The 14,922-nt window shown below is 40.0% G+C and overlaps 1 protein-coding gene across 1 annotated transcript; it reads left to right on the top strand.

Moving 5' to 3' along the window:
* Positions 1-6,165: 6,165 nt before the first annotated feature.
* LOC113407448 (prostaglandin G/H synthase 2) lies at positions 6,166-14,324 on the top strand. Its single transcript, XM_026655990.2, has 10 exons — positions 6,166-6,294; positions 7,578-7,694; positions 7,843-7,986; positions 8,764-8,907; positions 9,428-9,609; positions 10,432-10,515; positions 10,794-11,040; positions 12,599-12,885; positions 13,590-13,737; positions 13,915-14,324. Exons 1-10 carry the CDS (start codon positions 6,243-6,245, stop codon positions 14,322-14,324), a joined length of 1,815 nt encoding a protein of 604 aa, XP_026511775.1. The 5' UTR covers positions 6,166-6,242.
* Positions 14,325-14,922: the final 598 nt, after the last annotated feature.

Genomic DNA, 14,922 nt, shown 5'->3' with positions numbered 1-14,922 from the left:
GCATGATTCAGTCAGTTTCTACTGCTTCCAACTATACTTAGTACAACACACTATACACACCAAAATATATGCCATTTGGCCAAAAAAAAAATCACTCTTCAGATGTATTTTTATGACTCCCAGGGGCAAGCCACCTAGGAGCCCCAGTCATGGACCAGAACTCCACTGTGCTAGGTGCTGTGCAAACACAGAAGAAAAAAGACGGATCCTGCCCCACAGAGATGTCAAAACTCTCTGGGAAGGATGAGTTAGTAGTATCCAGAGGGGAGCAATTCCCTGATAGTCAGGGAAATCAATCCAAACCTCCCACCAATTTAGTGGCACAATTGTAACAAGAATTTCCTAGGACCCTCTTCAAGAGCCCTCCAGGACCAAGGTGCAACAACTGCTATACACAGTCATTCCAACAGCAACGTTCCACTTCTAACACCAATGTCACCCTTTGTCATTTGATAGCAGATGTCTGGGGCTTTCTTGGTCGGCTTCCCAGTGGAGGAGTCTGGGTATATTTAAAGTGTAACGTATTTAATTCACACAGCTACACCAGTCCTGGAATTGCAGCAATCAAACAGCACTCAGGCAACTCCCTCTTTGAGAAATTTCAGCCCACATACCAATGCTGGGTTGCAGGAAGCTATACTAACCCAAGAACTGTCTCCAACTATCTGCCAGAGCTTCTCTCAAAGGGCTACCAAATAAACTAACAATAACACAGCATTTCTTCAAAGACTAAAAACTTGCTCACATGCAAAGAAAACTTGTAAAACAACACGTACAATGCCACCTGTCATGACAACACTATACTTTAAGTTGTCGTTTCTATGGCTAGGTCTACACTACCCGCCTGAATCGGCGGTTAGAAATTGACCTCTCAGGGATCGATTTATCGCGTCCCGTCAGGATGCGACAATCGATCCCCGAATCGACGCTCTTACTCCACCAGCGAAGGTGGGAGTAAGAGCCGTCGACTGGGAGCCGCGGAGGTCGATTTTGCCGCCGTCCTCACAGCGGGGTAAGTCGGCTGCGATACGTCGAATTCAGCTACGCTATTCGCGTAGCTGAATTTGCATATCTTAAATCGACCCCCCCCCACCCCCCGTAGTGAAGACGTAGCCTATGTCTATGCATGGTGGAGGGAAGAGGAGGCCCATCAGGAAATCAGATCCTGCCCCCATGTAAGTTAGAGCAATTGAGCAGCTGCTTAACTTACACCACTAATGTAGGTCCCAAAGCGACCTTACACCAATGGAAGATATGCATAAGGGACTTCTGCTCTGCCTCACCCCAGTAAGTCCCCCTCCTACCCTCTAAGTCTGAGGTGTTTAGGTTGACTGGCAAAGAAGTCTCCACCAGTTTTGCACCAGCAAAGAGTCCCGCTACACAAGGGGAATTTTCCTTTGGCTACTCTGACAATAGCAAACTGGAGAACTCTACCCATTGTTTCTTGCATTCACACTTTATATATTTACAATCATTAAATTTAACAAAATGGATGAAAAATTGGCTATATTCATAGATTCATAGATTCATAGATTCTAGGACTGGAAGGGACCTCGAGAGGTCATCGAGTCCAGTCCCCTGCCCGCATGGCAGGACCCCAGAACCACAGGTGAAGTATGATCCCTAGCATACCCCAGAACCACAGGTGAAGTATGATTCTATTGAAGAATCAGGGCCGGCTCCAGCATTTTTGCCGCCCCAAGCGGCAGGAAAAAAAAAAAGCCACGATCGGCACTTCTACCGCCGCCGCTTCGGCGGCAACTTGGCGGCCGGTCCTTCCCTCTGAGGGGGACTGAAGGACCCGCCGCTGAATTGCCACTGAAGAGCCTGATGTGCCACCCACTTCCATGGGCCGCCCCAAGCACCAGCTTGCTGCACTGGTGCCTGGAGCCGGCCCTGTGAAGAATGATATAACAATATGTAACTAAGACATAAGTCTCCAGCTACAGCAAAACTATTTGTCTTTTTCAATAATATTCCTACATTGCCAGCTCTGAATGTCCTGCTTTAGTTACGGGTTTAAAGTGGTAGCTGTGTTAGTCTGTATCCGCAAAAACAATGAGGAGTACTTGTGACACCTTAGAGACTAACAAATTTATTTGGGTATAAGCTTTCGTGGGCTAAAACCCACTTCATCCAGATGCATGGAGTGGAAAATACAGTAGGCAGATATATATACACAGTACATGAAAAGAAGGGTGTTGCCTTACCAAGTTGGGGGTCAGTTCTAAAGAGATAATTCAATTAAAGTGAAAGAGGGCAATTATCAACAGGAGGAAAAATCACTTTTGTAGTGGTAATCAGGGTGGCCCATTTCAAACAGTTGACAAGAAGGTGTGAGTAACAGTAGGGGGAAATTAGCATGGGGAAATTAGTTTTTAGTTTTTGTAGTTTGTTAGTCTCTCAGGTGCCACAGGTACTCCTCGTTGTTTCTGCCTTAGTTAGAAACCCTGCAGTATTTCCTAGTTTTACATTTTTTCTATGATTATTTAAAAAAATACTTCAAATTTAGTGGTTTTTCAAATCTATAAAATCATGGTCATACTTCTGAGAAAACAGATGCATAAAAGTCTAGCAAGGAGGCCCCCAAATCAGCACTGGTTGCAGACTACTAAAAAGGCTTACCATTTGTATAGCTTCCACCTGAGGATCTTAATTCGTTTCACAAACACTAATTAATTTAGCTCACAAACTCCCAGTTAAGTAGGGACATAACCTCATTTTACGGTTGGAGGCATTGAAGAAAGGTTACGTGACTTGCTGAAGGTCACATGGGAAATCTGTGGTTCACAGTGAACTCAAACAGACCTCCTGACACCATCTTTTGCTTTCATGAGAAAACCAAATTCAGCACGTCAGGCTTTTTGATTCATATTGAAGACTAGGTAACCATTTGCGCTAGGGTTCAAATCACTAGCTCAGCAGTTCTCAAAGTGGGTCACCAGGGCTAGCTTAGACTTACTGGGGCTTGGGCGGGCTCAGGCTTCAGTCCCCCCTCCTGGGGTCATGTAGTAATTTTTGTTGTCAGAAGGGGCTCAGAGTGCAATGACGTTTGAGAACCTCTGCACTAACTGATTGAGTTTGGGGAAAAAACATCTCCAGAGGCAGGTTAGAATTCTCCACTACGTATGTTCCTACACTATGAAAAACAAACGAACAAACAAAAATCCTGTGGCAGCAAGTCTAAGAGCCTGGGTCAAGTGACTCAACCTTTGTGGCCATGTAGGGTGACCAGATGTCCCAATTTTATAGGGATAGTCCTGATTTTTGGGTCTTTTTCTTATATAGGCTCCTATTACCCCCCACCCCCATCCCAATTTTTCACACTTGTTGTCTGGTCACCCTATGGCCATGCTACAGGGCTAAATAGCAGTGCAGATGTTCAAGGTCAGTTCCAAGATTCTCCCCTCTCACTGAGTTTCAGAGACCAGCTCCAGCCTGAGCCCCAAAGTTTACACTGCTATTTTTAACCCCCCACAGCATGAGGCCAAGTCAGCTGATCCTGGTTCTGAGATTCACTGCCATGGGTTTTTTGGTTTTGGATATTTTGGTGTTTTTGCTGTGTAGACATATTAGAGTGACCCGATATTAGGGGCTTTGTCTTATATACACAACTATCGCCCCCCCCCCGGCCCCCGAAAAGTGTCCCAAGTGTTCACACGTGCTATCTGGTCAGCCTAAGACAAACCCTAAGGGGTTTCTTACACTTTCCTCTGAAGCATCCAGTACTGTCCACTAATGGATTAAATGAACCATTTGTCTGAGAATATTGCCATTCCTATGCATCCTTTCTAAGATAGTTAACATATATAAAATAAAGGTAAGCCATCACTAAGGACCTATATGTATTCAATAAGAGAAGGAACTAAGTAGAAATGTAGTTAAATTCACTGTATGTATCAAAGTTTGCTGGTGGGGGATTAAACCACTGCTAGCAAGGAAAAGATTATATCATCATTTCTGACTGAAACATGTGATTGAACTGCTATCCTAAAAGATATCAGAGAGGTAGCCGTGTTAGTCTGTATCCATAAAAACAATGAGGAGTCCAGTGGCACCTTAAAGACTAACAGATTTATTTGGGCATAAGCTTTCGCAGGTAAAAAACCCACTTCTTCAGATGCATGGATCAAGGTGGGTTTTTTACCCACGAAAGCTTATGCTCAAATAAATCTGTTAGTCTTTACAGTGCCACCGGACTCCTTGTTGTTTTTATCCTAACAGACAATGCCTATGCAGAAGTAAAATGAGATCTTGTCTGAATTTTCACCTAATTTTTTTTTCATTTAAAAAAATCATAAAGACCACTGGACCCACTTAAAACACGTAAATGAAATCCTTCTCCTAATTTTTAAATGAATTGTTTTAAACAATGAATAATAGTGATATAGTATAATAATTTGATTAAAATCTTAATAAAGAACACTTTATAAGGACAATCAAGACTAACTTGGCTAACAGATTTTGGGGAGGTGTGGGAGGAGGATCTGATAATTGTCATCATCCCTGGTCCCAACTCTATCTGGGTTGTGTTATTTTTGTTGTTGTTGTTTTGTTTTGTTTTAAGGTAATATTTTTTTCCTGGAAGGAATTGCCTCTGTCTGTCTGTATTGACCAGCACAACAGAACCCAGCCCTGACTGGAGCGTTTGGATACTATCTGAATGTAAATGTTTGACAGGAGTGCTCATTCTGAAAAAGTCTTTTGGGAAAATATAGTTTGCAGTCAGAAAAGCAGATTCAATTTATGCCAAGGAACCATTTGTCCATTTCATGTATATTTTTAAATAGACACCTTGGGCCAAACTTTGCTTGCCTTATTCACAGGCTTAAGGACAGTAGGATTTGAACCAATGCCTACAACAAATACAGGGGACAGTTGGCAATAGGGAGACTCTCGAACTTTCACATGAAACCCAATTTTGAAGTGAGTGATTAAAGGACAGAGCTGTGATGTGTATAAGCTCAAATGATACCAACCCCAGTATCTGACCTGGCTGACTCTTCAGTGGTTGGGGAAAATAAAAGGAATACTCCACCTAAAAAATATATCTGGTGAGTCTTTTTTCAGCAGTAACCTGGGAGGACAGCTCTCCAGGTAAAGATGGGAACCTAAAAAGGCAAACAATACAATTTTGTTTTCCATCTCTAATTTATAATTATATGGTAAAATAAGAAAGTACACAATATTTCAGTAATACTTTTCTCTTTTTATGTCTGATTTTGTAAGCAAGGAGTTTTAAAGTGAGCTGAAAGTGGGGGTAGGCAAGACAAATCAAACTCCTGAAAGGGGTACAGTAGTCTGGAAAGGTTGAGAGCCACTGATGTAGAAAATATTGCGGTCTATTTTGAGTTGAGTTGAGCTCATTGTAGGGAGACTTCCCAAAGCAATTACAAAATGTAAAAGTAGATATTATTTTGGCTTCTCTTAAGGTGCTGGGGAGGGAGGCGATTCTTTTTCCGGGGAGGGGGGAGAGATATTGAGGCCAAATTTCAATCCCGGTCGCTCATGTTTTGTTTGTAGAGGAGAAATCTGGAAGAAAGCTGCCGTGGCTGAAGCGCTGGGAGAGCCTCGTGATTACAGGAGAGAAAACAAAGCAAGTGTGCTATCGAGTCTCTCCGTCCCTCTTTGGCTGCTACATTTGTGCTGGGAGCCACGCACGAACGAACCGCGCCTGGGAAGAGCGGACTCCCCACTCCCTTGCAGCTCCTTCACGCCAGCAGCCAGCGGCTTGGGGAGCCGGCAGGAGAGCAGGGCAGCGGCACGGCCGATTCCTGACAGAAGAGTCTGGGAGATGGAGCTTCCAAGGTGCAAAGGAGCTCAAACCTGGTGTTCCAGATTTTTGCTAAATCTAGAGATCAGCTGAGAACAGTGTGTGTAAGAGAGAAACACCCATCCCACGTGTTTGGGGGGCGCATGGGAAACAGTCTCGGGTGCGAAGAGGTTGGGGATTCCCCCGATCCCATGAGCTGGGGAGGAAGTTGGGGAGGGGGCACCTTTCCCTCCTCTTCACACGCTCAAGGAAATTCCCATTTCATTCAGATGACTTATTGGATATGAGGGCTATTTCCGGATGCACTTGTTACGTCACTCACTCATTGGTCCATAAGTAGGATGCAGTTAATCGTGGACGCAATCTACAACACACAGGGAAAGCAGCAAGAAAGCAGAAGTCGCTGGCTGTACAGAACTTGACAGGGCTACGCAGCAGCAAGTTTCCTCCCGTGAAGAACCACTGGGATATGATTGTGCCTTGCACTTTAATCTTCGGTCTCCTGGCTTTCAGCCAAGCAGGTTAGTACTCAAACCTTCTCTGTCCCAGAGCCGCGGCTGAGCTGCCTTCGCTTGCATTTGTTTGCAGCGCTTTGCGATGTCCTTTTCCCAAAGTTGAGGCTGCCATGGTGCGTTTTGTGTTCTCTTTGTTCTGAGACTTGGATGGAGGCAGTTTTGCTAGCACAGCCTTGAGGGGGCTACAGGGAGAGCGAGATTCAGAAATAATTTTCTAATGAGTGTCACTGCCTTTGGAATAGCACTGATGACACCCCACGCTTTTAAGAAACGGAGCCTCGGGTTTAAGAATGTGCTATAGTGACACAGTTGACATAGGAGCCAGTGCAGAACTCATGAGTTGTAATCCAGGAGCTGCCAAGATGGTCAGGGATACAACCCCATACTCTGGGTTGTCCCTAGCCTCTGGCTGCTAGAAACTGGGAATGGATGACAGGGGATGGATCACTCAATGATTGCCTGTTCTGTTCATTCCCTCAGAAACACCTAGCATTGGCCACTGTCAGAAGACAGGATACCACAGGGTAGAAGGACCATTGGTCTGACCTAGTATGCCATTCTTACGTTGTTGTTGTTAGTATTATATTATTAAAAATATCATGTTGACGTCACATCCCAACCTCTCTGATTTACCATGTAAAAGTTGCTCCTGAGATTCTTAGTAGAGATGGGCACCAGCTGCAAATTTTCAGTCAGCATCCAAATTTCTCCAATGCTCTGGGGAGTCGAGAGATTGGGAAGTGACACACAAAACACTGAATCTGGTTTAGGGCTAGGAAATAGGTAAATCTAGGATTTGGAGCTAAAGGAATTATAAATAGCTAACACAGTACCTAGTTATGCCCACTTATTAATGAACCCAACTTTCATTGAATTCTGAGAACAGAATTAGGCCTAGAGAAATTATGACTTTTCATTTTCCCCATTCTCTCTTGTCACCTTCAAAACTTGTAGTTATACTACAAGTTTTAAATGGGATATTGAGAGATAATCTGAACATTCTGAGGGGGGTCGTCAATTCTCTAGCAATGCCTCCTACATACAATACTAACTGAAAATGAATCACCCATAAACAACCGTCAATATTTTTTCTTCTTATATTAATAGCTTTTAAGTATATCGGTGCAGGGTTTAGTCTGAATTGGACCTACCTACAGTTTGTTTATTTTCTGCCATATTCCTCAGGAAATTGCTTACATAGCTCTTAAAACTTTGCTGAAGGAGATGAAAACATCGATTTATGCATTCCGAATACTATTTTATTAACATTACTCTAATTTTCATTGCAGCTAATCCTTGCTGCTCAAACCCATGCCAGAACAGAGGAGTGTGTATGACGACAGGTTTTGACCGATATGAATGTGACTGTACAAGGACAGGATTTTATGGGGAAAACTGTACTACACGTAAGTCTGAAAGTTATGTTTTTATAGCTAACAATAATGAATCTTGAAAGCTGCAAAATATTCCAGTATTTTACTTTCAGATTTGCATATTATTTAGTCCTCATAAGTAATTTACAATATTCTTAATCTTTCCCCTCAATGCTCACAGCGGAATTCTTGACCTGGCTGAAACTGACATTGAAACCTACTCCGAACACTGTCCACTACATCCTCACTCACTTCAAAGGCGTCTGGAATGTAATAAACAGCATTCCCTTCTTCCGTGATTCCATCATGAGATATGTATTGACATGTAAGTATCCTCCTTGTGCTATTACCCTTCAGTTGTAGACATTGGCCACAAGAGTTTAAGGAAATATTGTGTTGCTTAGTGATTTTATATACATATATACATACTTTAGATATATGGAACAGGAGATGTAGAAAGCAGAAGCATGGCATACATTTCACCTCATAATCAGGGGGCAACCACAAGGAGTGGGAGAACAGATGAGAGGGAATTTTTTTATGGGGTTCACCATTGATCAAAATTATTCTGTTATTTTTGTAAAACAAAAATTATGACAGCTATAAAGCATATAATTTGTTCATCTCTATAATTGAATGTAGTGATTCAAACATTATATTATACGCTGACGTTTTCCATTAAATAAAGTTGTAATACTAGAAAGTACCACGCTGTAAATTTGCTCTTAAATAAGGATGGCTCCAAGCAAAAAGCCTGGATCTCACCATACTTCAAATTGGACAGAGGTTCAGACTCAAATTGAAACATCATAGCTTGCCTCTTATCACTGTAATAGGGTGAAACAAAACGCTATATCCCACACCAGCAAATTTTGGCAAAGTTTATATCTGGATGCAAACTTGATAAGCCTGGCCCCATTTCTACTGTAAAATAACCAAAATACTATCACCTCACTAATTTGAGTAATCCTATTGAAATCAATGGGACTATTTACAAGAGTAAGGTGGAAAGGATTTGACCTTGTAGCTTAATTAAATTAAATGTACTGTTTTAAGGCCAACATTAAAAATACATTTTTTTTTTTTTTTTTTTTAATTTTAGCAAGGTCACATTTGATTGACAGTCCACCAACGTACAACAGCCAGTATGGTTACAAAAACTGGGAAGCCTATTCCAACCTTTCCTTCTATACTAGAGCCCTCCCACCAGTGGCACTGGACTGCCCAACACCCATGGGTGTTAAAGGTAAGGAATAAAAGAGATTTCCAATATTTGATTGTGGAGTGTGGGAGAGTCAATTTATTTTGCCCTCTTGGAAAACATTTAAGAGACTATTTTTTACAGAGCTACACTCTGAAATCTGCAACAATATATTGTAAAATAGTATATTGGATATACTGTACAAAGAGCTAAAAACTAAGTAATGATTTACAGACTCCAACTGTAGTTATTGAGCTAAATGCTAGAAATAAAAGAAAGAAATTGAAAAGGCTGAGCTGCAGATTCAATATAGCAGAAATGAAGATTTTTAGCAATCAACTTGTACTAACTTGTTTTAAATCAAGTGAGTAAGGTTTGTAAAAGTTATAGCTAAGTTGTCAGCAGGTATAAATCAAGTAGCTCCACTGTGGATCTAGCTCATAGGTTTCATATATGATAGATACTTGTTCTAAGGAGAAAATGACATAGCTGGATTGAATAATAAAATAAGTCTTATTTCCTCCAAATGTAAGGGAAAATAAACTGATCTGATTTTAAATTACAGGTAAGAAGGAGCTCCCAGATTCTGCAGTAGTTGTGGAGAAATTTCTGCTGAGGGAAAAATTTATTCCTGATCCTCAAGGCACAAATATGATGTTCACGTTCTTTGCTCAACATTTCACCCACCAGTTCTTTAAGACAGATCACCACAAAGGGCCAGCCTTCACCAAAGCTCTCGGCCATGGGGTAAGATCATAAAGTTGTGACTCACTGAAAAGAGCAGCAAAGTTTATCAGCCTTTGTGGCAAGAACAACATCCTTCAGAGTGTTAGGAGCTACATAAACATTGTGATGCACATACTACGCAGCATTCTTTGTATTACTGAGAGCCTGACACTGCAGTCCTAAGGCTGGCAAAACTGTTGTTCAACAAGATGGAGGCTTTTCCGGTCCAGACTATAGGAGCCTAAATAATTCTATCAAAAATACCAAATGATTTAATTCTCCTTATTTGCACAGTCTTAATTTTTCAAATGTGGTGTTATTGTTGTCACACAAAGCCATCCATATCTACTGAGACCCCAAAAGTTTTTCTGTTGGACTGTTTCCATCATGCATGAAAAAGGCATATACAGTACTGTAAAATAATTGTCATGTTCTACACTTTTAAAAGAGACTTTGCTGTTGAAAAGCAACTATTTCACATGAGTATCTATTATTTCTTTAAAACCAATTCCAGTTTAAAAGTCCACAGGAATCTTACAATATTATATTATATAGTTTCCAGGCTGTCCATTCTTTTAGACACATGTTTGAAGCAGTCTTTTTGAACTGACTGAGAATTTAAAAACTCATTGTTATGCATTGTTTAATCCAGTTCTAACAAAAAAGCTGACTTTGTTTTTAAATCTTTATGTAAGGTATAGGGTGCCAATCCTCATAGTATACTTAATATGCAAATATTTAAGCCCCAATCCAACTCCCATTGACTTAAACAGGAGTTGGATTCATCCTAAAATAACCAGAAATGTAGTTTGACTTCATGTTTCAAATACTTTTATTTTATAGGTTGACTTGAACCACGTCTATGGAGAGACTTTGGATAGACAACTTAAGTTGAGGCTACTTAAGGATGGAAAGCTGAAGTATCAGGTGTGTTTCACTTTAAAATTCCTATTGTCTAATAGGAGAACAATGGAATTTTATAATTAACATTTGTTAATAGTATGAAGTCTTGTTAAAACACAGAGGGCCAAATTCAGACATGGTGTTAGCAGGTCCCATCTACTTCAGTAGGAGCTGCACACATAAATACAAGGGCAGAATTTGGTCCACAGTCTGTATTTTTAGAATGGGAAAAATAAAATACTGGAGAACGTCTATATATCGTCAGTGATTCTTAGTATCTCTCTCCTTTTTTTTAACTGCAGATGATTGATGGAGAAATGTACCCTCCCACTGTGAAGGACACTCAGGCAGAAATGATCTACCCACCTCATGTTCCTAAGCACCTGCAATTTTCTGTAGGCAATGAGGTGTTTGGTTTGGTCCCAGGTTTAATGATGTATGCCACAATATGGCTCAGGGAGCACAATCGGGTCTGTGACATCCTTAAGCAGGTGCATCCAGAATGGAATGATGAGCAGCTGTTCCAGACTACCAGGCTCATATTGATAGGTGAGTAAACATGAAAATCAGACTTTCCATATTAAACTATTTTACACCGATATAGAGCACAGCTTCAGGGGGCTGTATTCTCAAAAGTGATTTTGTGTGCCTCCTTATTTTGGGGGGCCAGCTTAAAATACCTTAAAGGTATTTTCAGAGGCTTGGGAGATCAGAACTTTCTGAAAATAGGTCTCTTTAAGATGTCTCAAGCTAGGCACCCAAAAACAGAGGGACACAATCACTAGTCCACTTTTGAAAATGGAGGCCTTGTTTTTTTTTTGTTTTTTTTTAAACAGCTATTAATTATACAGTACATTAAAAAGTTATCAACATGTTACAATGATCTGGGAGGTTTTTCCTCCCCTAGGCAGCTTCAACAGGTTTAATAATAGAACAAATTTTACTTAGTTTGTTAAATCAAATCACAATGAATTTTTTTTAAAGTTTTCATGACCTATGTTCAGCATTTGACAGTTCATGAGAAAACAGTCCATTGTAACCAGTATCTTGAATATCATACTGTGGAGAATTCCTAAATCAAGTTGCATTCTGTTTCTTTTACTAAGGGAAATAGAACTGTGAGGTGCATAGTGAGGAAGCAGGAAGGTGAGTTTAAGGCCATGTCTACACTAGCACTTATGTCAGCAAAACTTCTGTTGCTCAGGGATGTGAAAAAAAAACCCTCCTGAGCAAAATAAGTTTTGCCGGCATAAGCGCTTGTGTGCACAGCGCTATGTCTCCCACTGACATAGATACCGCCACTTGTTGAGCTGGTTTTATTATGTAGACAGGAAAGCTGTCTCCCGTTGGCATAAGGCGGCTACACAAGCGCTCTTACAGCGGCACAGTTGTGACGCTATAAGCTTGTAAGTGTAGACATGGCCTAATTCTCAAATGTCAGGCATGTGCAGCCGGATGACCTTCAGATGCTGCTAAAGTGTCTAATCTTCAGTGCAATCGCTGCTCTTTGTTACAGGTTAAGAGAAAAGATTTTATTCGGTTTAGAATTTAGGAAGTTACTGGAAAGCTAACCCAAAATGATGGTTGTTATATATTAGTCTCTAGCCAGTGACATTTATTTTCATGTTAATGTTTATGCACAAATGAAGAATGCAACAGTATACTAAAAGGAGATAGTTGTATTTGACAGAAACAGCAACTCAGAATTATGTTGAGATATTTATATCTTTTTCTGGATAAAATTGGCAATGTTTTCCCTACAGAAAAATCCTATAGAATGTAATAGCAAATTATGTCCTTGCTATAGAATTGTTAAAGGAAATTTTAGAAAGGACACACTTCGCTACTAAATTCTAAATGTTTATTACATTTTAGAACGGCTATCATTTTCATCCCTATTCACTTCTATAAGAGTTTGTAAGAGTTTACAAAGCATTAAGAAATCTTTGACATCTTCTGAATCTCCCTCCAAAATATATTTATTTTAGAACAATCCTTGGCCATTTTACCACCATTTACATCCTTTCTTACACAGTTGGCTGAACATTCAGAATTGTTCAAGCAAACAAAACTGATACACATTTTCCCTGTTTCATTGAACTAACAGGAGAGACCATCAAGATTGTTGTTGAAGACTACGTACAGCAGTTGAGTGGCTACTACTTCAAGCTGAAGTTTGATCCCGAGTTGCTGTTTAACCAGCAATTTCAATATCAGAATAGAATTGCAGCCGAATTCAACACTCTGTACCACTGGCACCCACTTCTGCCTGATAGTTTTCAGATCCATGACCAGGAGTACACTTTCCAGCAATTTCTCTACAACAACTCTATCATGGTGGAACATGGCCTTTCCCACATGGTGAAATCCTTCTCCAAGCAAATTGCCGGCAGGGTAAATATTCTCACTAAAATTTTTAGCTTTTGGACAGTGTCTAGAATTTTTTTGTGCCAATTAACATAAGCCAGAGACTTGGGCAAAAGTTTACTTGGAATTTCTTCTGTGAAAAAGAAAGATACCTCCTAGTTCAAATAGTAAAATCTAATTCTTCCTAGTACTGGAGTTACCAAAGCAAATGCACTTTAAATGTTATTGTCCACGAGCCCAGATTCTTCACTCTTAATACTGACAGAACTCTCCCTGATTTCAATGGGAGTTTTATTTGTAGGAAGGCTTCAGGGTCAGGTCAAAAATGGCCTTTTAATTTAAAAAAGGAAAAGGAAAAACTCTTCCAAAGCTTGATATAATCTTGCAAAAAATATTATTTACTCGAAAATAGCACTCATTTTATAGTGAATTTCAGTTGTAAAGTTAAAATCCTAGCAATTCTGGGCCTAAACAAGTGTATCTACTGTAGCAGGTTGCACTCTCAGAGAAGTGCAGTACAATAGCTGTATATTATCAATTGGGCCATGGTACTCTCCCAGTGTTAATGGAAATTGTAGGGCTAAAAGCCATTCAAGGGACACTTCCTTACTCAATGGAAATGTTGCCTGAGGAAGGCAAGCAGGATTCCACCCAAAGTTTATACACACTATAAAAGTTGTGAGGAATTTGCCTAGAGTTCTTATTATTCTTTGTATCTTCTTTTGCAATAGGTTGCTGGGGGTAAGAACGTTCCTTTTGCAGTACAGAAAGTAGCTAAGGCTTCAATTGATCAAAGCAGACAGATGAGATACCAGTCCTTGAATGAGTACCGAAAACGCTTCCTAATGAAACCTTTTAAGTCATTTGAGGAACTTACAGGTAAGAGCTATTCTTTCTAATGGGGCCTTTTCTTACAAATGGTTAATACAGTAGATGGGTCACTGTTTGTTTCCAGGATTATATAAACTGGGGTTGTGGTGGGAAGTAGGATTAAAGAAGAGTGCTAAAAGGTGGGATTTTCCATTTACTACTCTTATTTATTAATAATTATTACAGGAGAAAAAGAAATGGCAGCTGAATTAGAAGAGCTTTATGGAGACATTGATGCTATGGAGCTGTACCCTGGCCTTCTAGTAGAAAGGCCTCGTCCTGGTGCCATCTTTGGTGAGACCATGGTGGAACTTGGAGCACCATTCTCTTTGAAAGGGCTGATGGGAAATGCTATCTGTTCTCCAGAGTACTGGAAACCAAGCACCTTTGGCGGAAAAGTGGGCTTTGAAATAATCAATACTGCCTCCCTACAAAAGCTCATCTGCAATAACGTGAAGGGCTGTCCCATCACTGCCTTCCATGTCCTAAACTCTGAAGCCACAGAAACGGCCACCATTAACGTCAGTTCCTCAAGCTCCTCAATGGAGGATATCAACCCCACATTACTAATGAAAGAGAGATCCGCTGAATTGTAGTACATTGATTTATTTATTTATTTAAGTAATTATATAAATTATTTATATTTATATCTTTATATTTAAAAAATGAAATCCAGACTATGTCTTACTCAGACAAGGGTTCGACTGATCAAGGCAGACCCCTGTTTTTAAAGTTTGCATCACTGGATCCGTAATTACAAATTCTGCAACAGAAAGAAGTATTCCAAAGTGAATGGGAAATGATCCTTTTTTGTTGTTGTTGTTGTTGGTGTTTTGCTATAAAACTTGACGGTAAATGTTTTGTTTTGTCACTTGATAGGCAACATAATGCTACAGGAATAAGTTATTTTGTCAACATATATTTTAATTTGAAAATGAGCTATCAAAAAAACAAGAAGATTGGATTAATGAAAACTGCAATAATTACTAATTACAGTACCATAATAGTAAATGAATGTAAAACAAATTATGCAACTTTAAATGTTTGTATAAAGTCAGCAAATGAAAAAGTTATGTTTCTCACAAACACTACCTCACTATCATGCACATATTTTATATTAACATTTAATGAGGAGCCTTAACTTTTATTTTCTGACTTTGGACATTGAAACCTATGCTTGAACGTTCCATTAAT

Source organism: Terrapene carolina, unplaced genomic scaffold (assembly GCF_002925995.2).
Source record: "Terrapene carolina triunguis isolate 2854851 unplaced genomic scaffold, T_m_triunguis-2.0 Scaffold211, whole genome shotgun sequence".
Lineage (NCBI taxonomy): Eukaryota > Metazoa > Chordata > Testudines > Emydidae > Terrapene > Terrapene triunguis.
This window is presented reverse-complemented; position numbering and strand designations above follow the sequence as displayed.

What these genes read in the sequence shown, in the direction of transcription:
- LOC113407448 (XM_026655990.2), top strand. Translation starts at nt 6,243, where the DNA reads ATGATTGTGCCTTGCACTTTAATCTTCGGTCTCCTGGCTTTCAGCCAA. An exon ending in TACCAGGCTCATATTGATAG is followed by an intron (nt 11,041 to 12,598) that starts GTGAGTAAACAT and finishes TTGAACTAACAG; the next exon opens with GAGAGACCATCAAGATTGTT. An exon ending in GTCATTTGAGGAACTTACAG is followed by an intron (nt 13,738 to 13,914) that starts GTAAGAGCTATT and finishes TAATTATTACAG; the next exon opens with GAGAAAAAGAAATGGCAGCT.